At 41.6% G+C, this 26,086-nt stretch overlaps 1 protein-coding gene across 3 annotated transcripts in view; it reads left to right on the forward strand.

Annotated features, from left to right (window-relative positions):
* The window catches only part of CCDC88C (coiled-coil and HOOK domain protein 88C), a 95,618-nt gene that overhangs the window by 12,049 nt on the left and 57,483 nt on the right, over nucleotides 1-26,086 (forward strand). For all 3 annotated transcript variants that reach the window (XM_034418332.3, XM_034418333.3, XM_087872932.1), the window contains exon 3: nucleotides 10,040-10,148. In XM_034418332.3, coding sequence (XP_034274223.2) covers nucleotides 10,040-10,148 — 109 coding nt within the window. The remainder of the gene's footprint in view (nucleotides 1-10,039; nucleotides 10,149-26,086) is intronic.

Raw genomic sequence — 26,086 nt, forward strand, 5'->3', positions numbered from 1 at the left:
ATAAAAATCAAACTGAAGCCTTTTAATTAGAATGGCGTGCAGCAAAATTGACTAAAGCTAGCATTAATCTGCTCTAGACCTTACTGTTCTAGAGGCACTTCAAAATGTTTCAGAGTATACTGGTTTTGAAAGAGGACATTTCCAGAACCCTTCAAATTACTTGTGATTTGGAAGTTTTACTCTCAAAAATGACAAACAGACATCAGAATCACAAGGTCTGGGAAGTTAGCAAGGATTATGCAGTTAGCATAGTCAAAGGCATCAGAAATAACAGGCTATTCCATTTATGGATCAATGAATTTTGTATTGTAAATCTATGATTTAACCTTTAAACCATGGATGTCCAACCATTTGGCTTGCTTGGGCTTCATTGAGTGAAGAGGAATTGTCTTGGGCTGCATATAAAATACATAGTTAATGTATATAAAATCACCTAAAAATTTTAAAAGTTTACGATCTTATGGGACTGCATTATTAGCTGTTTAGGGCCTCATGCAGCCCATGGGCTGCTGGCTGGACACGCCTGCTTTATATGAAACCTCCTCTGGTTCCTTCTTCCCCCTTGTACCTCTGTTAAACTCTGATTGTAGTCCAAAGTTTACTTGGCTAAACTTGTAAATATGTTATATTTATGAACGCCTAACATAAGTATTACATACTATCAAGGGCATTTCTGCCCCACCCTGCTTTGTGAGCTTCAAAAGAAATTAGAGATACTGTCGCTATTATTTCTAATTCTACCATATTGCAATAAAGCAGAATGTTAAATATTGCCCCATTAGTTATTAACTAAATAAGTAGTGTCATTTTAAGATGTAGGATTTCATTCATTTGCTGTTTTCAGGAAAGATAAGTTCTCCCCCTCCCCTCCATGACCAAAGGCTATTGGGTCAACCCATGTGAATCTTGCAAGTTTGTAGTCAATTTGAAATGTTTGTACTTCTCCCATCCATTTTTGTAACCCCTTAGGATGGATTTATGTTTAGTGTTATTTTGTGTGGTGGTCCAGATGCTGGCCTAGAACCCAAGAGACTGAGTTCTAGGCCAGTTGGTAACTTTGGGCCAGTCACACTCTCAGCCCAACTCACCTCACAGAGTGGTTGTGTAGAAAATAAGAAGAGGAAGGAGTATTAGGTGCATTAGCAGCTGCCGCTGCTGACTTCAGAAGTTGTGGCTCAGTCTTAAAACTAACTTAGAAAAGGGGGATTTATAGGAATTCAAGGGTGTCCTATGGCTTTCCTAGCTATTTTTTCTAAAAAGAGAGCTGTAGTATTGCATTCGGTATCAGTTTGCCTTACTGGATCAAAAGCAACGTTTCCAGCCTTGGGGGCCACCAGCAATACAGATGGAAGAAAGCTTGTAATATTTACAAGGGACTGCTGCGGTGCAGTGAAGAGATTTAATGTTACACTTGACTTCTGTTTATTTTTCCTCCATGTCCCTGCCCCAGCTACTGTTATTAAAATGTACTTAACACCCTGAGAGTGTGAGCAGCCCAGCACCTGCTAATACTTAACAGACAGATTTAGCAGCTGTTCTGAGACAGCTTTGCAATAATCCATAGAGGTTTCTTCAAACATCTGCTAGAAGGGCCCTGCCAGCAGCTGCATTTTTGACAGCAAGAGAAAAGGCAGGGGGAAGAAATGTACCACAAATAACTCTGTCTGGTTGCAAAATTGGTGAGTGCGTGCAGGCAAAATAGTCCACCTTAGATCTGATGAGGAAGGGTATCTTGCTGATCATAAAGGGGTAATATATATTTTAAGGGCATCATACGAAGACAACATTTTGCTCCAGTTTGTGCTGGGGTGGGGGGGAGCATGACAGATGTGAACTTTTATGTGGAGAGCATCTGGAAAGGATGAAGCTTCAAACACTCAAGCTCCAGGTGGGATTGCCTCCTCCTCCTCTTCCTTTCCAGAACAGGTCCTGGCCATCCTCTTGGCCTGGGGCTCCCCTTGAAGAGCACTCGGAGGCTCCAACTGGTCCAGAATGCGGCCGCGCGGGTGGTTATGGGCGCAACTCATTGTGCCCGCGTGACACCCCTCCTGCGCGAGCTGCACTGGCTCCCAGTGGTCTTCCGGGTGCGATTCAAGGTGTTGGTTACCACCTTTAAAGCGCTCCATGGCATAGGACCCGGGTACCTTCGAGACCGTCTTCTGCCACCAATAGCCTCCCACCGACCAGTCCGCTCCCACAGAGAGGGTCTCCTCAGGGTGCCATCAGCCAAGTTATGTCGGCTGGCGACACCCAGGGGGAGGGCCTTCTCTGTGGGAGCCCCAGCCCTGTGGAATGAACTGCCCCCGGAAATACGTAAGATCTCCGACCTCCGGGTGTTTCGTTGCGCTTTGAAGACCCTGTTGTTCCGCCAGGCCGGGCTATCAACTTAATAATTTTAAATTGGGGTATTTTAAATTTTTGGGGTTTTAAATCGGCCAAATCTATTTAATTATTTTAATTTTTAATTATTGTTGTGTCTTGTGTTTTTAAATTGGCTGTACACCGTCCTGAGTCCTTCGGGAGAAGGGCGGTATAGAAATAAAATAATAATAATAATAATAATAATAATAATAATAATAATAATAATTATTATTATTATTATTATTATTATTATTATTATTATTATTCCCCTCCACTTGTATGATGCCTGCGTTGTGCTTGCTTTCTACCAGTTTTGTCTGCCACAACCATTGCTTCCAGGCCCTGTTGGGGCAGGTCAAGGGGCAACTGCACCCATAATCCTGCAAGGAAACACCATTCTACCTAGCTTCCTCAGTCCCTGGATGCAGTGCACCATTTATTTATTTATTTGTTTGTTTGTTTGTTTGTTTGTTTGTTTATTTGTTTAATTACATTTCTATACCGCCCTTCTCCCAAAGGACTCAGGACGGTGTATAGCCATATTAAAACAAACCCATCACAAAAATTAAAAACTGTTAAAATAATTAAAGCAATTTGGCTATTTTTTAAAACCCTTAACTAAAACCCCTTTAAAACCAATTTAAAACCCATTAACATTAATTTATTTGGTCAGGCCGGCTTGATTGAACAATAGAAGGCAGGGCGGAGGATTTCGGACAATACCTGTATGACAAAATCGCTCAGATCCGGGGGGATTTGGACTCTGACTGGGTAGATCAGGGCAGGGTGACGAGGAATAGTCTTGAGAATGTTACCTGGGAGGAGTTTGATGCTGTGACTCCGGATGATGTGGACAGGATTTTGGGGAGACTTAGTGCGGCCACATGTTTACTGGACCCGTGTCCCTCCTGGTTGGTACTGGCCTCCCGGGAGGTTACACGAGGCTGGCTCCAGGGTGTTATCAACGCTTCGTTGAGTGAGGGTCACTTCCCCGCCGCCTTGAAAGAAGCGGTGGTGAGGCCTCTCCTCAAGAAGCCGTCCCTGGATCCGGCAATATTGGCCAACTATCGTCCTGTCTCCAACCTTCGCTTTCTGGCGAAGGTTGTTGAGAGTGTGGTCACGCGACAGTTTCCACAATTCTTGGAGGAAACATCCTATCTAGATCCGTTCCAGTCGGGTTTCAGGCCTGGACACAGCACGGAAACGGCATTGGTCGCGTTGGTTGATGATCTCTGGAGGGCTCGGGACAGGGTTGTTCCTCTGCTCTGGTCCTGTTAGACCTCTCAGCGGCTTTTGATACCATCGACCATGGTATCATGCTGCACCGGTTGGAAGAGTTGGGGATGGGGGGCACCGTATTACGGTGGTTCTCCTCCTTTCTCTCCGACCGGTCGCAGTTCGTGTTGGCAGGGGGGCAGAGGTCGACCTCAAGGCCTCTTATATGTGGAGTGCCTCAGGGGTCGGTCCTCTCGCCCCTCCTGTTCAACATTTATGTGAAGCCGCTGGGCGAGATCATCCGTGGCTTCGGGGTGAGATACCACCAGTACGCTGATGACACCCAGCTGTACATCTCCACCCCAGGCCACCCCAACGATGCCCTTGAAGTGATGTCCCAGTGCCTGGAGGCTGTGCGGATCTGGATGGGGAGGAACAGGCTCAGGCTCAACCCTTCCAAGACTGAGTGGCTGTGGCTCCCGGCATCCCGATATAGTCAGTTGACTCCATCACTGACTATTGGGGGCGAGTCGCTGGCCCCCACAGAGAGGGCTCACAATCTGGGAGTCCTCCTGGATAGGCAGCTGTCCTTGGAGGAACATCTGACGGCTGTAACCAGGGGGACCTTTTGTCAGGTTCACCTGATCCGCCAGTTGCGGCCCTTTCTTGATCGGGATTCCCTGTGCACAGTCACTCATGCCCTCGTCACCTCTCGCCTTGACTACTGCAACGCTCTCTACATGGGGCTCCCCTTGAGGAGCACCCGGAGGCTCCAACTGGTCCAGAATGCAGCAGCGCGGGTAGTGACGGGAGCAGCCTGGCGCTCCCATGTAACACCGCTCCTGCGCGAGCTGCACTGGCTCCCAGTGGTCTTCCGGGTGCGCTTCAAGGTGTTGGTTATCACCTTTAAAGCGCTCCATGGCATAGGGCCTAGCTATCTTCGAGACCGCCTGCTGCCACCGACGATCTCCCATCGACCCGTGCGCTCCCACAGAGAGGGTCTCCTCGGGGTGCCATCAGCCAAACAGTGCAGGCTGGTGACCCCCAGGGGGAGGGCCTTCTCTGTGGGGGCACCTACCCTCTGGAATCAATTGCCTCCAGAGATAAGGAGAATCCAAGACCTCGGTGCCTTCCGCTGTGCCCTTAAAACCTTCCTTTTCCAGCAAGCCGGGCTGGCCTAATTTTTTAAGTGTTTTTAAGTGTTTTGTTTATTGTTTTTAATGAATGGGGCCAAATTTATATATGTATATTTTAACTGTATTTTAATATTTGTACTTAATGTTTTTACTTGGCTGTTCACCGCCCTGAGTCCTCAGGGAGAAGGGCGGTATACAAATTCAAAATAAAAATAAAAATAAAAAATAGAGTTTTCAGAGCACGACGGAAGGTGCGGAGGTCGGGGATCCTTCTTATATCCGGGGGCAGCTCATTCCATAGGGCAGGAGCCTCCACAGAGAAGGCTCTCCCCCTGGGGGTCGCCAGCCGACATTGCTTGGCCGACGGCACCCTGAGGAGGCCCTCTCTGTGAGAGTGTATCGGATGGTGGGAGGCATTCGGTGGTAGAAGGCGGTCCTGTAGGTATCCCGGTCCTAATCCATGGAGCACTTTGAAGATGGTGACAAGCACCTTGAAACGCACCCAGAAGACCACTGGGAGCCAGTGCAGCTCGCACAAGTCGCTCCCATAACCACTCGCACGGCCGCATTCTGGACCAGTTGGAGCCTCCGGGTGCTCCTCAAGGGGAGCCCCATGTAGAGAGCGTTACAGTAGTCCAGACGGGAAGTGACAAGGGTGTAAGTGACCGTGCATAAGAAGTCCCGATTCAGAAAGGGACGCAACTGGGAAATCAGGCAAACCTGATAGAAAGCTCCCCTGGCCACGGCTGTCATATGATCGTCTAAAGACAGCCGCGTATCCAGGAGGAAGCCCAAGTTGCGAACCCTCTCCGAGGGGGACATTAGGCCACAGAGATATAAAATGATGTAGTTATTTTCATGTCTTTCCTTTCCTTGAAAATACATCCAATAAATAACACATAACCTACAAGTAAAACATAGTATGGATACTACAACATAGTAACTCTGAAGATACACCACAGATATAATTAATTGGCAACAACTGATTATTATCATTAAACAGTACTCAGGTACTATTTATCTGTAAAACTATGAAGACAATATTGAAGTATTGGATGCCCCAAGTTTGCTCATATTACATCCCTGTTGTACAGGCTCATTGCCTCCCAGTTTCCTTCAGGAGTGCAATTCAAAGCACTGTTTGTAACCTTTAAAGTCCTACAAAGGCCAGGAACAAGATATCTGTGTGACTTCCTGTCCCTGAGAATATCATCCCATCCTACCAGAATGAATAAAGGGGACATGCTCCAGGTCCTTTCCCTTAAACATTGGCATTTTAGGGGCCTTTTCCATTACAGCCCCTCCTCTATGGGGAGGACCTCCTCCTGGAAGACTAACAGGCCCCCCAATCCTTTTAATTTTCAGGAGAGCACTTAAAATGATAAATCTTTAAATGATAGGCTTTGGGATGGGACAGTGTTCCGACTTTAAAAACTTTATGAACTTCAACTCATTCTGGCTGGAGAATTCTGGGAATTGAAGTCCAGTCACCTTAAAGCTGGCAACTGGGATAGGATAGGGCAGTGATTCCGAACCTTTTCGGCACTGAGTGCCCAAACTGGAATGCATGCACAAGTGTGCATGCTGGAGCGCCGGAAACCCAAAGGCCAGTTGGCCAGTGCATATGTGCAGCCTGCCAGGTGGTCTTCGGGTTTCCAGCATGCACATGCATGCCAGCCAGCTGGTCTTATGCACACTGGAGCACCAGAAACGCAAAGACCAGCTGGCCGGCATGAGCATGCCTGGTTTTTTGGGTGTTTTTCAGGTCGTTTTGGGGGCATTTTTCGGCTGTTTTTGGGCCGTTTTCAGGCTGTTTTTCAGCCCATTTTTCAAGCTGAAAACAGACACCCCCCCCAAAAAAAACAGCCTGAAAAACAGCACGGAAAACGGCCCCAAAATGGCCCGTTTTTTGGTGCTCTGGCACTTGCGAAGATGCACGGCGGAAACCAGAAGAGCAGCTGGAGACACCGTGCGTGCCCACAGAGAGGACTCTGCGTGCCACCTCTGGCACGTGTGCGATAGGTTCACCATCACGGGGATAGGGTTAGAGTAGGAGAGAATGTTCATTGTCTCTGGGAGGTATGGCTATATTGCCAGAATTTTTGTTTTGCTTTTTTTTTTTTTTGTTATTGATTTTTGGTTTTTATTTTGAGTTATATTCTTGATTGTAAGCTAGCCAGAGTTTGATTTAAGTTGGGTAGCTATGCAAATGTTTTAAATAAAATCATATGAAATACACATTTTAATATATTGTTATTTTTATGGAGAGAAGGGGCCATCAAAGCAAAAGTGTCAATAAAAGTCTTAACCTTTCTCTGATTGCATAGTGCAACTCCTTCCTACAGCTTTAATCTGTCCCACCTGGGTATGGAGCCATACTTCTCACCCTAAAGCTAGAGGGAGGAGGAGGAGGAGGAGTGCTGGTATGGGCAGGCCCCAGCTCGAGCTCATATAATGCCAAGCGGTACAAAATACTCCATGAGCCAAATGTTTAGGAATGTTGATATTAATGAGTGGCAGACCCTTGCTTCTCGGAGCAGAGAAGCAAACTCCAGCATTTGGGATAGAATCAAGCCACTTTTTCCATTGCCTGGCAATAGAAAAGAGATAATATAGCCTTAGCTGTCAGGTTGCCCAGAATGCTACTTTTCCTTCTGTATCTAATGCTTTCCTAGTTGATATAACAGTATGAAGGAAGTCTTTCTCCCTTTTTCAAAGGTTGATTGTTTTGGCATGGCGGATGATAAGAGAAACAGCAGGTGTATAAACTACTCCTTGTTCCATATCTTACATTGCCCATAACACCTCTGTTCTTCCATTTCACTGCCAGATATGGCAGTCCTTTTGGCTAGGATGTAATAAAGCTGAGGTCTCTGAGAGAAAAGAGGAGTTACAAATTTTGGTTGACAGTCAATTTTGCTGCTTCGCAGCCAAGTTGTATCTTTTGCAGAGAAGCTGCTTTAACAATCTAGATTCCAAAGTTTTAAGTAGTAATCTTTTCCAGACATCTTTTGAAAGCCTGAGGCACCTGCTTTTGCCATCACTTCCTACAATTCTTTAAATTATTATTTTTAGTTTGATTTCTGTCATGCGGATGAATTGCATTAAACGTCTCTTAATTACAGCTTTTCTTTTGTTAGTGAATGGCTGCCTTCCTCACTTGTCTGCATACTTAATGCCTCCTGTTAAGACAGTGGCCTGAGGCAGGGCAGGAAAAAGTCCTATTGCTGCCAGCTCTGGGCAGGTCTCCAGCCTCACCATTGATGTAGCCACTGTGGTTGCAACAGCATTTCTTTCCCCATCATCATGGAAATTGTCTCTGAATTATTTGTGCTTAGTTTGCTTATATTTGTCCAAGGCTGAACTTTTGTAAGGTTTGTGAATATTTTTTATATTATCACTGTGTTTTCCCGAAAGTAAGACCCTCTCTTATATTTTTTTGAACCCTGAAATAAATGTTTGGCCTTATTGCCATGCACTCAAAAGCACAATTGGGCTTATTATCAGGGTATGTCTTATTTTGGGGCATAATATAAAATAATATATATTTTAATATATTAGCAACTAAATAGTAACTTGAATCTCATATACTTTAGTCAATAAACTTGGTGAGTGGCTTATAACAAGAAAGTCTGTGATTAAGTATTTTTTTTCTTGCATTTATACCCCATCTTCTCTCTTATTACAATAATAAGAGCCTTGATAGTACAGTGGTCTACGCACCCTGTTATTAACACAGCTGCCTGCAATTTCTGCTGGTTCGAATCTCTCCAAGGCTCAAGGTTGACTCAGCCTTCCATCCTTTCTAAGGTAGGTGAAATGAGGACCCAGTTTGTGGGGGCAATAAGCTGACTTTGTATAAAATATACAAAAGTATGAAGGCTATTGCTTAACGCATTGTAAGCCACCCTGAGTCTCCGGAGAAGGGCAGCATATAAATCAAATTAAAAAAAAATGGAACAGTTTGGAATAAAAGAGATTACAGTCATTAAGTGAATTTTGTAGCTGTTTGAGGATTTCAACTTGGATCTTCACAGTCAAAGTCTAGCATTCTAACTATTGAATGAAACGTCCAAATATGTTAGAAAAGGTGGTTTAGGTTAAAACAAGCCCTATTCAAAGTGAATGTCTGTCATTATTATACAAATTGCTCTTAAGCTTTATTACTTAACTACTATTGTGATTAGGTTTTGTCCATTGTAAATATAATTAGATATAACAAAGATGTCACTTTACCTGATCTATATGTTAATATAGTGGGATGATATAGGACAGTATTTTGCAACCTTGGCCATTTTAAGATTCTGGGAGTTGAAGTCCACCCATCTTAAAGTGGCCAAGGTTGAGAAACATTGATCTAAGAAGTTACGTTCAGACTGGTGTGAACTAGCTCTTCAGTCATTTCTAAAAGTGGACAATAAGCACCACTATTGCTTGCTAAGTGATTACTAGTTTGATTATTTTTAAAAATCACATTCTTTCATCTGCAGACTATATTGATACTATTCACTATCATTAATTCACTATCTAGACAATGTTACCGAATCCTGGCAAAATCCAGCTGTGTGACCTTGAAGTCCATACGTCTCAAACTCCCCAAAGGTTGAGAAATAACTGGTCTAGATGAAAGCTGCAGCCTAATGTGAATGATACATGAGCCAAAATACATACAGGATATATAATTAATTATACAACTTGTACGATTTATAGTGCGGAGATGGAAAATTGAGTTTTAAAATGATACCCTATCAATGAAAACTCAGTATATGTAGTGAAATAAGTACACAGGGAAGAAGATTGTGTCAGCCTTGTGACTTCAGAAACCATGAAAAGTTGGGCCTGTTTTAATATTTGGATGGGAGATCACCAGGGAATGCCAGAACTGTGAATTAGTTTGGGAAGTAGTACATATACTATGTACACAGTGAAACTACCACACTGAGAAAAAGACTAGACTACATTACACTAACATTTCTGAAGTATCACCATTCAGTGCCTGCTACAACATTGATATCTTTCAGAAATATCAGACTACAACTCTGAGAACTCTTGGACAGCACAGGAGTTATATTGTAGCATATTTAAGGTTGGATGTCCAAGTTCTCCAATTGCATATGTGTACTAGTTGGAGGAAGTGGATAAGACCCATGAGCTTTATCTCCTTAACAAGAATTCTATCACTCCATTCTCTTAACCTTCCTAGAAGTTTTGAGCATCAGGTTACTGTAAAGAAGTTTAAGTCGGCAAATGTTTTAATAATATTTTATTTAAACTCTTTAATTTTCAAATTGGTGTAACTCTTCTAAATACTAATCTTTTTCTTATAGAGATGCACAGCCAACCAACCAACGCTTCAATGAGCATGTCAACAATGATGTAAACCTACGGATTCAAAACCTCACTATTTTGGTCAGGAACATCAAAACCTATTACCAGGTATACATATGTACATGTATTTATCTGTAATACCATCTGCCAGAAAAATACTATAAAACATTTTGTGAAAAGAAAAGACTGGAGGAAACTGTGTTTGCTGAAATTTTCAATTAATGTTCTGATCCTTGAAACGTGTTAAGAAAAATACTGAGCCCTATAAAAGTGCAGACATTTGCTTCTATCACCAGAATGATTTGAGGTAGATAATGTCCATTGACTAGTTTTAGACAATAATACAGATTACAGTGAATCTGCTGCATGTCTATGGAGATTCTCAATCACCCAAGAAAATTACCTTTGGGACATCCATGACCTGGATGATTGAGAATCTCTATAGAGATGCAGCAAATTCACTGTAATCTGTATTACTGGACATTCTTGGAGTTTTTTTCCTTGGAAGAAAAAGGAACTAAAGAAACTTCTTGGATAAAAAGCTAAACATTTTCAAGGGAGGGGAACCCCCCCCAAGAAAGTCCAGTTGCATTTTGAAAAGCAACTTTGGGATGTGAATTTGCTGCAGTAAAATCTTTTCAAAGTCTGTTTTTCATGTAAAGCCTATCTAGAACATTGATACTTTAGCTTACTAAAATCCAAGAATAGTCTATCAGAGCATCCATTGTTGAGCCATAGACTAATTATTTCTTTTGACTTCTTAGTTAAGTCATTATGTAACTTGATTTAGACTGAAATGATTACATGGAAAGCACATATCAGTAGCAGATTAAAATGTGAATTGAAGGTTTCCTGTATGTTTTTAGATTGTATAACGTGTGTGTAGCTCAACTGGTCCAAACTTTTATAGTATAAGTAATGTCAGCCTTTTTTTGGTAAAAGTCATGTGAAATTATATAAAATTGATAACTATTAATTTTTTTTAATGAAAAACCCTAAGGTCAAATCTAAAATAGAACCTGCATAACTAAATTCCTCTGTATGGAGGTGGCATTGGCAGTTTAAAGTTAAATAAAGTATCATAATTATATGTTATTATTAGCAAGAGCAAATCACTGGTCCATATCTAACATTTACTATTCACCTGGATGAGCACATCTAGAACTTGAACATTATTTTATGGTTGAACAGTCTTAAGCTCATACCACTCAAATTATCCAGCAGTGTATATTTAGTTTCAGATTGATCAGGTGATTAATTGCTATAACAAAATCTACCGTTATTTCATCAGCGCTAACACTCAAGCTTAAATTGGTGAGGAAATCGTGATTTCTGTATTATCTGAATGAAATATAATTTAGTAAACTATAATGAGCTAATTTGTAATTTTTACTTTGTTTCAACTTATAAAATGTATTTCTATATAAAGTCTTGATAAGTCTGTTACCAGAATGATCAGAATATGAGTACTAAAAGGTGGTATAATTTTAACTTTCAAGAATATTCTCTCTATTCAAAATTGCAGCCTATAAAAAGACTTCCTGTAATCTTGTCAGCCCTTGCAGATAAACCAGACAGGAAACTGACTAGATGAGTTAATTAAAACTTTATTGTAAAGCTACATTAACAGAATCTTGCAAGACTGAAAGCACAAACATCCCATCATCTCTTTTAATTGCTTGATCCATAAGGGCAGGTCTAAGTTTCTTTCTATGACCGTTAAGCCAATGGGGACTCCTCCCTCACACATCTAATTGTTTTGTAGCAAGCATCTCTTCCCGTCATCCCTCAAGATCATCCACGTGTTCCATTACAACTTTTCTGTACATTGATAGAGATGGATGATGGCCCTAAAGCTGTCATTGAATATAAGAGAAGATTGGAATCAAAATTTGAAGCATAATATTGCTCAAATCCAATTGATTTTATTTTTCTGATTTTAATTTAAGGTGAATTATTAACAAAATTAAAATGGATTCTACTATCCAAAAATATTGCACATTAGTTTTATGCTACTTTACTGATAATTAATATGCACATGCTTAATTTTAAATCTGATGGACGTTCTCTAATTCTGGATTCTAAATAAGGTCTGACTGGCTTGTGTTTGGATGAGAAACTGTAAGATAGGAGTAAAAGTTGAAAAAAATCACAAAGAAGGCAGTAACAAGCTATTTTGATATTGTCTAGAAATCTCCATGGATGTATTCAGACATTCAGAGTTAAACATGATTCAAATGTATCTTTGCTTTTTTCATTAAATTCACATATTTGGAGATGTAGTTCTGCAGCCAGCTAACTTGGAAGCTTCCATATTCTGAATTTCCAGTACATTTTGGCAAAGTAAATTTTTTACACTATTGAATATCATATTCTGCAGAAGAATGGTAATCAAGAAAGGCAATGTATGCTAAACTCAGTTGTATTAAAATTCGTATTTTCTTGCCCTGTAAAATTTCTACTGATTTCTTCATTAGTTAAAAAAAAAATCATAATTAAAAGAATATAAGTTGAATATAGTGTTTGAAAATATAATTGTAAGAATGCTTTTAAAACAAACTTTTAAAGCAGTTGATCAGAGCTGGTAATAAATAATAACAATATATATATAGTAGGTGACAGGTTGAAGAGTTAATTTCTAAATATCCATGGCAATAGTTTGAAAGTTTGAAAGTTTATTAGATTTCTATACCGCCCTTCTCCCAGGGGACTCAGGGCAGTGTACAGCCATATTAAAACACATAAATTTATAAAATTTAAAACCAATTAAAATCAAATATATAAAATTTGGCCCTCAAATTAAAACACACATACGCCCATTTAAAATTCATATTAAGCCAGTCCGGCTTGCTGAAACAGAAGGGTCTTAAAGGACGTGGCGAAAAGTACGCAGGTCGGGGCTAAGACGAAGCTCTAGGGGCAGCTCATTCCAAAGGGCTGGTGCCCCCACAGAGAAGGCTCTCCCCCTGGGTGTCACCAGTCGGCATTGTTTGGCCGACGGCACCCTGAGGAGCCCCTCTCTGTGGGAGCATATTGGCCAGTGGGAGGTTGTTGATGGCAGAAGGCGGTTTCATATGTACCCCGGTCCTAAGCCATGGAGTGCTTTAAACTCAGTACCATCGATCATGGTATCATGCTGTGACGATTGGAGGGGTTGGGAGTGGGGGGCATTGTGTTGCGGTGGTTCTCCTCCTTCCTCTCCGACCATGTGCAGTTTGTGTTGGCAGGGGGGCAGAGGTCGACCCCGAGGCACCTTGTATGTGGGATGCCGCAAGAGTCAGTCCTCTCGCTCCTTCTGTTCAACATTTATGTGAAGCCGCTGGGCGAGATCATCCGTGGTTTCGGGGTGAGATTCCATCAGTACGCTGACAACACTCCACATACATCTCCACCCCTGACCACCCCAATGATGCCCTTGACGTGATGTCCCTGTGCCTGGAGGCCATGCGGATCTGGATGGGGAGAAACAGGCTCAAAACTCAACCCCTCCAAGACTTCAGAGAGGGCTCGCAACTTGGGTATTCTCCTGGATGCACGGCTGTCTTTGGAAGATCACATGATGGCCGTGGCCAGGGGAGCTTTCTATCGGGTTCGCCTGATGCACCAGTTGCGTCCCTTTCTGGCGAAGGTTGTTGAGAGTGTGGTCGTGCGACAGTTTCCACAATTCCTGGAGGAAACATCTTATCTAGATCTGTTCCAGTCGGGTTTCAGGTCTGGGCACAGCACGGAAACGGCATTGGTCGCATTGGTTGATGATCTCTGGAGGGCCCGGGATAGGGGTTGCTCCTCTGTTCTGGTCCTGTTAGATCTCTCAGAGGCTTTTGATACCATCGACCATGGTATCATGCTGCACCGGCTGGAAGAGTTGGGGGTGGGAGGCACCGTGTTGCGGTGGTTCTCCTCCTTTCTCTCCGACCGGTCACAGTTTGTGTTGGCAGGGGGGCAGAGGTCGACCTTGAGGCCTCTCATCTGTGGAGTGCCACAGGGATCGGTCCTCTCGCCCCTTCTGTTCAACATTTATGTGAAGCCGCTGGGCGAGATCATCCGTGGCTTCGGGGTGAGATACCATCAGTATGCTGATGACACCCAGCTGTACATCTCCACCCCAGGCCACCCCAACGATGCCCTTGAAGTGATGTCCCAGTGCCTGTAGGCTCTGCGGATCTGGATGAGGAGGAACAAGCTCAAGCTCAACCCTTCCAAGACAGAGTGGCTGTGGCTCCCGGCATCCCGATATAGTCAGTTGACTCCATCACTGACTATTGGGGGCGAGTCTTTGGCCCCCACTGAAAGAGCTCGCAATCTGGGAGTCCTCCTGGATATGCAGCTGTCCTTGGAGGAACATCTGACGGCTGTAACCAGGGGGACCTTTTGTCAGGTTCGCCTGATTCACCAGTTACGGCCCTTTCTCGATCGGGATTCCCTGTGCACAGTCACTCACGCCCTCGTCACCTCTCGCCTTGACTACTGCAACGCTCTCTACATGGGGCTCCCCTTGAAGAGCACCTGGAGGCTCCAGCTGGTTCAGAATGCAGCAGCGCGGGAAGTGATGGGAGCAACATGGCGCTCCCATGTAACACCGCTCCTGCGTGAGCTGCACTGGCTCCCGGTGGTCTTCCAGGTGCGCTTCAAGGTGTTGGTCATCACCTTTAAAGCGCTCCATGGCATAGGGCCTAGCTATCTGCGAGACCGTCTGCTGCTACCAACGACCTCCCATCGACCCGTGCGCTCCCACAGAGAGGGCCTCCTCAGGGTGCCATCAGCCAAACAATGTAGGCTGGTGACCCCCAGGGGGAGAGCCTTCTCTGTGGGGGCACGTACCCTCTGGAATCAGTTGCCCCCAGAGATAAGGAGAATCCATGACCTCAGTGCCTTCCGTCGTGCCCTTAAAACCCATTTTTTCCAGCAAGCCGGGCTGGCTTGAGAAGAATTTTTTTAAATTGTTTTAATCGGTTTGTGATTTCTTAACTTCTGGGCCAAATTTATATATATTTTTAACTGTTTTTTAATATTTGTATTTATGTTCTTATTTTGGCTGTACACCGCCCTGAGTCCTCAGGGAGAAGGGCGATATATAAATTGGAAATAAAATAAAATAAATAAATAAAAAGCCGCTGAGAGATCAGGACAGAGGAGCAACCCCGTCCCGAGTCCTCCAGAGATCATCAACCAATGTGACCAATGCCATTTCCGTGCTGTGCCTTGGCCTGAAGCCCAACTGGAACGGGTCTACATAATTGGCTTCATCCAGGTACTGGGGCAGTTGTCGCACCACCACACTCTCAACAACCTTTGCCACGAAGTGAAGGTTGGAGACTGGGCGATAATTTGCTAATACAGCCAGGTCCAGGGAAGGCTTCTTGAGGAGAGGCCTCACCACCGCCTCTTTCAAAGAGGCGGGGAAGTAACCCTCACTCAAAGAAGCATTAATAATCCCCTGGAGCCAGCCTCGCGTAACCTCCCAGGAGGCCAGCACCAACCAGGAGGGACACGGATCCAATAAACATGTGGCAGCGCTAAGCCTCCCCAGAATCCTGTCCACGTCCTTGGGAGTCACAGGGTCAAACCCTTCCCAGATAACATTCTCAAGGTTCCCCTCCATCACTCCATCCGGATCTACCCAATCAGAGTCCAGACCTTCCCGAATCTGAGTGATTTTGTCATGCAGGAATTGCACAAAATCCTCAGCCCTGCCCTGCAAGGGGTCTTCTCTTGCTCCCAGATGAAGGAGGGAGCAGGTCACCCTAAACAGGGCTGCTGGGCGGTTCTCTGAAGACCCGATAAGAGCGGAAAAATAGTTAAATTTTGCCGCTTTTATCGCCACTAGGTAGATCTTAATATGAGACCTCACCGGTGTTCGGTCAGATTCGGAGCGACTGGCCCTCCAGTCACTCTCCAGGCATCTTTTCTGGCGCTTCATCTCTCTCAGCTCCTCGGAGAACCAGGGAGCCAGTTGAGATCGGCACCGGGTCAGAGGCCGCAAAGGCATGACACGATCCAAAGCTCTGGTGGCCGCCCTATCCCAGGCTGCCACCAGCTCTTCAGTAGCGCCGTGAGCCAGAGTCTCAGGGAATGGCCCAAGCTCCGTCAGGAACCTATCTGGGTCCGTCAGGCACCTGGGATGGAACCACCTAGTTGGTTCCATCTCCCTGCGGCGAGGTGTAGCGGTTCGAAAGTCCATGCGAAGGAGGGAGTGATCAGACCATGACAAGGGCTCGATGACTAAATCCCCTCTTTCCAAATCACTCTGCCACTGACCAGAGACAAAAATCAAGTCCAGAGTGTGTCCCCCCATGTGAATAGGTGAATAGTAGATGAATTTTAATCATATGGAGAACTTCTATTATACAGTGTCTGGGAACCAGCCTATACTTCATCTGTAGTTTGCATTTTTTTTTAAAAAAATTGATTTATATGCCGCCCTTCTCCGGACACTCAGGGCGGCTTACAATGTGCTAAGCAATAGCCTTCATACTTTTGTATATTTATACAAAGTCAGCTTATTGCCCCCACAACTGGGTCCTCAATTTACCTACCTTAGAAAGGATGGAAGGCTGAGTCAACCTTGAGCCTGGTGAGATTCCAACCTGCAGTAATTGCAGGCAGCTAATGTTAATAACAGGGTGCTTTAGACCTCTGTACTACCAAGGCATTTATTATAAATGTTCCCATAATGCAGCAGATGTTGGTCAGCTGATATATGTTTTGGAGACTCCTAGTTGACTGGACTCTAAAATGAGTGTAAATTAATTCTGGCCACAGAATTCTGCTCCTCTGAAAAGATCACATGTGTTTTCTTCTTTCGTCCGTAGAGTAATTAAGAAAACAGAAATAAGAATGCAGTGATTTAATTTATCTCTGGATCATGAATGCTTTGTATTCCCTGAGTTATGCAGAAAAGCAAAGTTGAACAATGGGAACGATGGTAATGTGGACCAAATTTGTTAAGGAACAGCAATCCTGCAGTCAAGATGATTATTTTGCACTCATGATTGCTATCAAAATAATTGTATCATGGAGATTCCCCCACACTATTTCTGACCAATACAGAAATGGTGACTTTTTTCTCAAGGTCAGCTGAGTTCCAGCATCTTGCCAGTTCCAAACTGCTGCTTTAATTTTTACAATCTCATAAATCTAGTTGTAAACTGAATAGAAAACTCTTTACTTTGTAAGAGCTGGAGGCCATTAGCAAGATTGGGCATGTTTTTTTTTCTTTACATTCCCTATTTGTCTCCAAATGTTTAATTATATTACTGCTTTGTCAAGCTGGTGCCTTTCTCTCTGAAATGGCTTTTTGTTTTCTCAGGAGTACAAATCAGGCATTATCCGAAGCAAATATTTTTTTTAAAAAAACCCATTTTTTAAATACGGTACATTCTTCAAATTCTGCATCCAGTTTTTTTTCTTGAAAAATTGAATAACATTTTGCTCTACATGTAAAACAGTTGTGCCAATTGCTGCTTTCTTAAGCAAATATTCTTTAGCTTTTTCTGGGATCTTTAGTCTTGTTTTTAAAAGCAAACTCAGAAATTTTTTAAAATGCAATTTTTTTTAACTTGCTGGAGGTGAACAGGTTACTATGTGAAAATGTGCTTGATTTAAATTGAACAATAGAAATAGTTTTGGAGGTTCCTAAGCAACAATAGAAGTAGGGTATGTTACTTCCTCAAGGGAAGTTTTCACCCTCAATGTATTTGAGTGGTAAGTGTTTTTCCTGTGTCTGATTTATTGCTTAGTTGGACAAAGAAAATGAGACCTTTCTAACTTGGGTTGTTCTGTAGTAGATAAAATTAAAAAGTAGTAATTTGTAACAGCCTCTTTATATTCCTTCATAAAAGAACAGTTTTAGTTTTCCTAATATATTAAGAAGTCCAATGTGATAGAATACCCATATTTAATGTTTTAAATATGGAATACCCATATTTAATGTTTTAAATAGCTGTCTCAGGAATTTTTAAATAGCTGTCTCAGGAATTCTGGGAGTTGAAGTCCACAGGTTGTAAAAGGGCCACATTTGCCCACCCCTGCCCTAAACTAGCTGTCAGTTCTTAGCTGTGTTAGAAGTATGGTGTATAGTTGGGGTTTTAGTTTTAGCCTCAATCAACAAAATGACCTGGGCCACCTCTGGTTGGCACCATGTACCCCATCTGTTGCCTGATTTGCAATCACTGAAAAACATTAAAAACACAGTATTTTGAATCAAAGTCCATCTTGAATGTTAGATAGGTGCCCTGAAATTTGGTATGATAACCAGGGTTTATTGAACCCAAGACATGATTGAGATAGGTTAAATTCAATAGTCCTTTAATCCGGTTTAATAAGGAATGTATTCTGCCAACTAAAACTCCCTTGCTGTGGTGTTGTTCCTGTCTGTCAAATTTGATAAACATGAGTTAACACAAGTTAATTGCATTGAACTACAAGATAAAAGTAAACCATTTAGACACGTCTACAGTATACATAAAACAAATATACTGTACAGGATTACGGGAAAGATTGCGCTTGAGATGAGATGCAGTTTTTAATCTGTATTTAACAAGAGACCTACAGTATTGTGGTTACTTTGACACTCATTTGATTAGAAGGGGGAAAGGTCAGTTTGGGGTTAATTCTTAGCTTATTTGGAACAGCTGCATTGTACTAAAATATCAAAGGCTCTATTCCCCTGGGAACTACAAGCAGCCATGATTAGAAAGTGAAACCAGGTGAATCTCTTTTTAGGAATCTGTTTGCTTAGGGAGAGATAACACATTTTGCACATTCAAAGTTCATGAAATGTTAACATTTTAAACACTTCATAACAATCATTCTAACAGTTAAGATTAACATTGTTTTGGGTTAAGCCGAAAGTACTCCTCTCTGTGTTACTACATTACGCTGGCTGTTGGGCCATAATTAGATGCTAGTTTGGCCTGGAAATTCAACTTGATGCAATTTTTTTTAAAAAAAAATTATACTTCAAATATAGACTCTTTATAATGTGTTCCCAAGGAAATAGTGTCTGGCATTGGAATAAGCAAAACATAATTTTATTCCTTTTATGGTTTGTGTCTTTTGAAATATAGTCCCTGGCATTGGAGATCATGATATAGGAAAAGAAAAGATCAAAAAGTACTTTTAAAAGGCTATGTTCTATACCAGAGGTGTCAAACTCAAGGCCCATGGGGTGCTTAGATCTGGCCCATAGGGCCGCCTTGGAAACAGCAAAGGACTGGCCTGCGGTGCCTCTGCCACCGAAAATGGAGTTCAAGAGGGCTGCATGCGAGTTGCGTTTTCGCTGGCAGAGGGTTGCAGGAGGCCGTCCCAGCTGAAAACAGAGCTCGGGGGCCCGTTTTTGCTGACAGAGCGCTCAGGTCACCACAGGTGCCCCCAACATGAGTGACATCAAGCTGGCCACACCCACCCCAGCCACACCCACCCCAGCCTCCCAAGGTCAAACACAACCCTGATGCTGTTCTGCCCCAGCTACGGACCCCAAAGAACGCAGCACACACAAAGTCTGTACAAACCTTAGTTTACTAAATTAAATCAGTCTTTTTCAAATAAAGGCTGTTAATTAATTTTCTTAACAACCTACAAGAATCCAAAGAATAAATAATCGTAATCTTACTATGGTTAGCAGAAAGCCTAGAAGCCATTTGCAGGAACCTGATAAGAGAACTAAGATCAGGACGCGAAGGAGAGTGAACGAAGTTGTTCCCTGCAAATTGCCTCAGTCGTCGTCCTTAAATAGGCTAAAGGAGTGGCCAATTAGCCCCAAGCCTTACTGTCAAGGAGACCTCCTTCTGAGGAACCACTCCTGCCTTTTGGCAGCTCTGCGGGCCCATGCATCGAGAAGAGGCTCCTCCTCTTCGTCCTCTTCACTTAAGGGAGCTTCTGGAGGTTCTGAAGGCCCTGGCTGAATCTCTGCCTCTGACACCACATCTTCTCTAGCCTCCTCATTGTCTGACTCGAGTGCCAGCTGCACAGGCTGCCGGCACAGCACCACCAGCCTCCTCACTGTCGGAATCAGCTACTAGCTGCACAGGCCACTGATAGGCCACAACAGATGCAGCCCTCAATGAAATCAAGTTTGACACCCTTGTTTCATATATTCAAAATTCTGGGAGGAGAGCCATGTGAATCTATGATAGCCAAATATCAGGAGAAATCTTATAGCATCATTTCTGACTAGCAAATTTTATTAAAAGTCATAAGCTTTTGTGAGATGCAGTTCACTTCGTTAGAGGTATATACTGGCTTGGCTGATGTAGGTAGTTTAAATTGGAATGGATAAATAACTCTTTTTCTTGATATAAATAACTTGCACTTCCATGTAACAAATTGGGCAGAAGCATGCTATTATACTATTATAGATGTTCCTATGTACAACTTCTTTTTATATTCATTCTTTGCAATACACTATTATTTACTACCTTTCTGCCAACATTTGCAGGCCTTAAAATTTCTCCATTTCTATATCTTTGCTGAACCATTCTACTGTCTTTACTAAATATTTTGCTATTCTGTTTTTTGCTGTTTTAACTTGTAACCAATTCATTTTTTTTCTGTCCAGCAACCAGCTTGGTGCATTAATTTTGTTGTATCTCTTGTATCTTTCAAATTAGAATTCGGTTTAATATTTTTCCAGAAACAAAGTAATGCCTCTGTAATTTTTGCAGTGATGATATTCTACCAATCATCAAACACAGATCACAGTAAGGAAGACACCACATAAACATGACTCAGAGAACAGTCCAAAGCACATATTTGAGTAGAGAAATTCCCTGAAGATGGATACCAGCATAAGTCCGAAAGCTCAGAAGAGTAAATCTCTGGTCCCAGTGACAGACCCAAATTCAATTTCCCAGATCACAAGCCTCATAAATAGGTTAAATATGGTTACACCGTCTACACTTGCAGCCTTATCATTTGCAGCATTCTCACAGCATATACTACTTCCTGTGTTAATGTTTTTCTTGGGACCTAGACCTTCTATTAATATGACATCATTAGCTCATGCTAATCTTGAAATGTTTTTTCCAACATTCCCAGTCTTCAGTTTCATGTCAGGATTAGCATGAGAGTTGGTGATGTCCAAAATTGTTTAATTGCTTTTATTTTTATTTCCATTCACACTGCTAGGGTTCCTTTGAGTAGCCCTATTCATTCAATTCAAAAACAGTTTTTTTTTACTTCATTCAAAAAAAAACCAACCCCTTTGTATTTTCTCTTTTTCTGATCTACTATGACAATTACAATTGATTAGAGGTATGTAATCCAATCCTTCTGGACAGTGATAAATTGGAAAAAGTAATTCAACACATTTAATATTTCATAATATAAAGTAATTTATTGCATTTCTTGAAAGTTGTATTCCTGAAGAAGATTTGGAGATGGAAATAGGGCATGCATTTTATTATGCCCCCAAAGGTGTATATGCCTAATGATGTGGCTCCAAATTTTGAGTTTTCCTCCCAAATACAGGGGCTTCATGTCCGGCTAAGCAACCATTAGATAAGAGCAAAGAGATACCGAAACTCTTTGACACTATCATATGGTTACCATGATTTTTTCATCACAGATAAGTTAACCCTAACAAAGTATGAGAAGGGAATGATGGGGAAATGATCATAATATAAATGGTATAGGAAAGATGATATAAATATGAGAGTTATGTAGCTCCTGACACAAGAGAAATACAGTTCCACCGCTTCCTTCTAGAGACTTCTTGTTCTATTTCAAGGTTAAGATAGACTGTTTAAGAATTACAGGATGGGTACAGTTTTAACATATACAATGAGTTTAATAGCAGATAATTTATTTCTTTTGAATAACTAAAAAACACTGTGGATTTCAGGGCTTTAACCTAAAAGAATCATGATTTGCTGCTAAGGCTTTATCTAAAAGGTTCATGCATATTTTCCTGCCTTTTAGAAACAGAAGGCAAAGCTGATAGGATACAAAGACAAAAGATTTTCTATTCGAGGTGACTGGAGATTTTGAGTTGGGCAGTTCTCTGATTGTGGAAATGTTAGATGGGGAATTTTTTTTAACAGATTGATTTCCTGGGTTGTTTTGAATAGTGTCTGAGTGTGTGCTATTTTTTAGGCACTGATGTTCTCCTTCAACCAGGAATTTATCAGTTTAAAGCAGGGGTGTTCAACATTTGCAACTTTAAGACTTGTGGATTTCAACTCTCAGAATTCCCCAGCCAGCCATCATCCACCATCACCATTGCCATTCTGAGAAAACATCACTGGAACATAGTGACAAAAAGCAAACATGGAGTTGCTATGTATTTGGAGAGTCTAGTCATGTGGGTGCCTTGACTTATAACCATAATGACAGGAAATCTGGTCCGGGTTGCAGTCATAAGTTAAGGACTGCCTCTTCTATTTGTCTTTGGTTATTTTCCTTGACACTATGTTCACAATTATATATGAATCATTGTCATTGATCATCAATGTTCACCTTATTCCTAATAAAAGTTACTTGAAATTTATAGTTGCAAAGAGAGGTAGTTTTCTACTGAAGATATGTGAAGACTGAAGAACTGAGGTGTTGACAATCAGCAGGCATGTGGCAGGGGTTTTAGTATTTATTTTTCACTGATCAGAGATCTTAATGTGCTTCTTTTTGGTCCTGTATTTAGCATTTCAAGCTAATCACTGTAGATTGTAAGGACAGTAAAATGTAAAAGAAACAATAGTACAACATGGTTATTTAACATATTTGTTACATTTATATTTCACTTTTGTACAAAGATAGCAGGGCAGCATACATTCCTCTCCTTTTTCCTATTTTTCCCTATAGGAACAGCCACATGATGTAAGTTGGGCAAAGGGAAAGTGATTCATAGTCACCCAATAAGCTTTTGAAGCTGAAGGTGACCAATACCTACCTATTCATGATTTAATGAATGAATACACACATTCTAAATTGCATTCTTTCTTACTACTGTGCATGTTAAGTTCAAAGGTGCCAGTTCAAAAGAGCAAAGCAAATTGCCTGAAGTTACCATATTTTTCAGAGTATAAGATGCACTTTTTTCCCTCCTAAAAGAGGCTGAAAATTTGGGTGCGTCTTATACTCCGAATGTAGCTTTTTCAGAAGCTTTTTTTCAGCCCTAACAAGGCGCTAATGAGTGAAGTGATCTTCCCAGCTTTGCCTGCTCCCTCAACTCGACTCTCCGCTGTGCTTTAGAAGCTTTTTTTCAGCCCTTACTAGGCGCTAGCCAAGTGAAGCGATCTCCCCGTGCTTTGCCTGCTTTTCTCATTGCTGCTTCCTCTTAGTTGTGCTTTAGAAGCTGTTTTTTATCCCCAAGCAGGGGATAAAAAGCCAGCAAAATAATGTGCTGAAGACTTAGTCTGGTCAGCACAAAATAATGTGCTGACTAGACTAAGGACGCTAGCCAGATGAATTACCTGGTAGGCAGATTTTTTTCTCTATTTTCCTCCCCAAAAACTAAGCTGCATCTTATACTCAGGTACGTCTTATACTCCGAAAAATACAGTATATGGTACATAATACAGAGTGACAGAAAACACTCACCATTGATAAAGGATCTATCTGGTTTATATGTTTATAAAACATTATTGAGCAGAACATAGTTCTCTTCCTATTTTAATTTATAATAATCTTTGAAAAGACATGGTAACAACTGTAACAACTTTTTACCTGCATTGTATCTTTCAAAAGCAAGGCAAAAGTTGAAGTATGAAAACATATGTGTATATTCAGTGTGTATCTCCACTGAATAAACAGTCTAAATCCTTGTTTTAAATCCTAAATCCTGTTTATGTGGGTGTCAACTTGTTCCTGTTTGAGCAAAGAATCACTTCCCCAACTGCTCTATCTTCCCCTTCCTTTGCCCTTCATGGAAAAAAATTCAGAAATCCTTGACCCTAGAAATAACTTCATATTTTTATAGTTGATTGGGCTGGCTATGTACTTCATGCATAATAGCACAAGTGCTCTGTTCATCAGACTGTACTGATTCTATAATAACACAATTTAATGACACTTTAATAACACTTTTGTATGTAGAGAAAGTCTGGAATCAATTTAGTAATAATGTTGTGGTTTAAGATTACTATCCTATATATTCCTGTTAGATGTTGCTGATTTAAAAAAAAGCTTGCGAGGGCTTCCTTTAAGTTTGTTTTTGTGACGGAATGAGGTAATTCCAATAGTTCTATGGTTTCTTACCAGCCTTTTATTAAGATCAACTACCTGATTTCCTTCTCTTTCAAATAACAGGTTTGACAGGGTAAAGTGACACCTTGTCCATGGATATTCTTAGGTAGTGACATGAAGAGTCTTAATACTGCTGTGTCTGAACAAGCTCCATTCAAAGAGGTGTCCTTCCATGTTGATTTTGTAAAGGTGTTTATATAATGTTTTTTGTATTTCATGAAAAGTGTAAGAGCAGATGTTTTTGAATTCAGCATTTATAATTTTTTCATACCCCCTCAGTTTTAATTTCTGTCTGGAAGAACTGTATCAGAATTGCACCTGAGGAAGTGTCATCATGAAATTTCTTGACATTTGAAAACAGGACAACATAAAACCTTGCTGTTGACACACTTTTGAAAAATACCACCCACCCCTCAGTTCCTTAAACAGATGATAATCCACAAAATCAAGAGAGCCTATAATGTGCAACTTTAATACTTGGATCCCTCTGAAACTCATCTATTTTGAGGTTACTCATTAATTAATTAATTAACATTAATTAATGTTAATTAAAGATAGAGCACATTTACCTGTGGGTTTGTTACATGTTAGGACAAAAGCATCTTCTTGGTGTGGGTGTACCTGTTAATTTTTTTCCCCATGTCTTTTATAGTTACTCCAGGTGAAATAATAAATACCTCATGATTTCAGAGGTATATTAATTAAGGGATTTGCAGGAGAGAGAGAGAGAAAGAGAGACAGAAAAGAATTCAACAAGGTAGAATGTTGATGCAGATAAGGCATTCTGTGATCTAGCACAGGGGTCCCCAACCATGGATCGGCACTGGTCCATAGCATGCCAGCAACCAGGCAGTGCAAACAAGTGAAGCCCCAACCACGGGATGTAGGCATCATGCAAAATCACACCCCCTCTGGTCTGTGGAAAAACCTCTCTCCACAGAACTGGTTCTTGGTACCCGAAAGGTTGGGGGCTGTTGATCTACCACTGCTGATTTTCATCAATGTAAAGAATGCTGAATTGGTTATTGGTTCTTACAATGAGATAAAGAACATAAAGAACAATATGAGAATCAGTTAAATCTCATCAAATTATTTAATGTTAACCTATTGTAAAATAACAGTAGATTACAGGTACTCCTCAACTTTCAACAATTCATTTAGTGACCGTTCAAAGTTACAATACCACAGAAAAAAGTGACTTACAACCATTTTTCACAATTAAGGCCTTTGCAGCATCCCCATGGTCACGTGATTTACATTTGGATGCTTGACAACTTGTTCCTATTTATGACAGTTGCCATGTCCCAGGGTCATGTGATCATTTGCAACCTTCTGACAAGCAACGTCAATGGGGAAGCCAAATTCATTTAACCGTGTTACTAATTTAACAACTGCAATGATTCATTTAACAAATGTGGCAAGAAAAGTTGTAAAATGGGGCAAAAATCACTTAACAAATGTCTCACTCAGCAACATAAATTCTGGGCTCTGTTGTGGTCGTAAGTTGAGGACTACCTGTACTTTAAACCAAATGGTTGTATTCACAACTCAGATTATTAGTGGCTCCTGGATAATGATGAAACTTGAAAGCATCATTCAGAATCAGTGCCTAAGGTAGTATGATTAGGTGATTGTCAAGGCCTGTAACTATGGAGTCTGTGTAGGAGATGACTAGGTTGAGCCGAGGGAGGGATTAAACACGTCGTCAGGCCTGGAAGTCTTTTGCATTGGGCCTTCAGACCTGCTACATTTACTACTGTGGGAAATTGGGAGGGGGATTGTATGGAGCATGGGTAATATATAGTCATAATACCCTGTTTCCCCAAAAATAAGACATCCCCTGATAATAAGCCCAATCGGGCTTT

This window comes from Pantherophis guttatus, chromosome 1 (assembly GCF_059756535.1).
Source record: "Pantherophis guttatus breed Tessera chromosome 1, ASM5975653v1, whole genome shotgun sequence".
NCBI lineage: Eukaryota > Metazoa > Chordata > Lepidosauria > Squamata > Colubridae > Pantherophis > Pantherophis guttatus.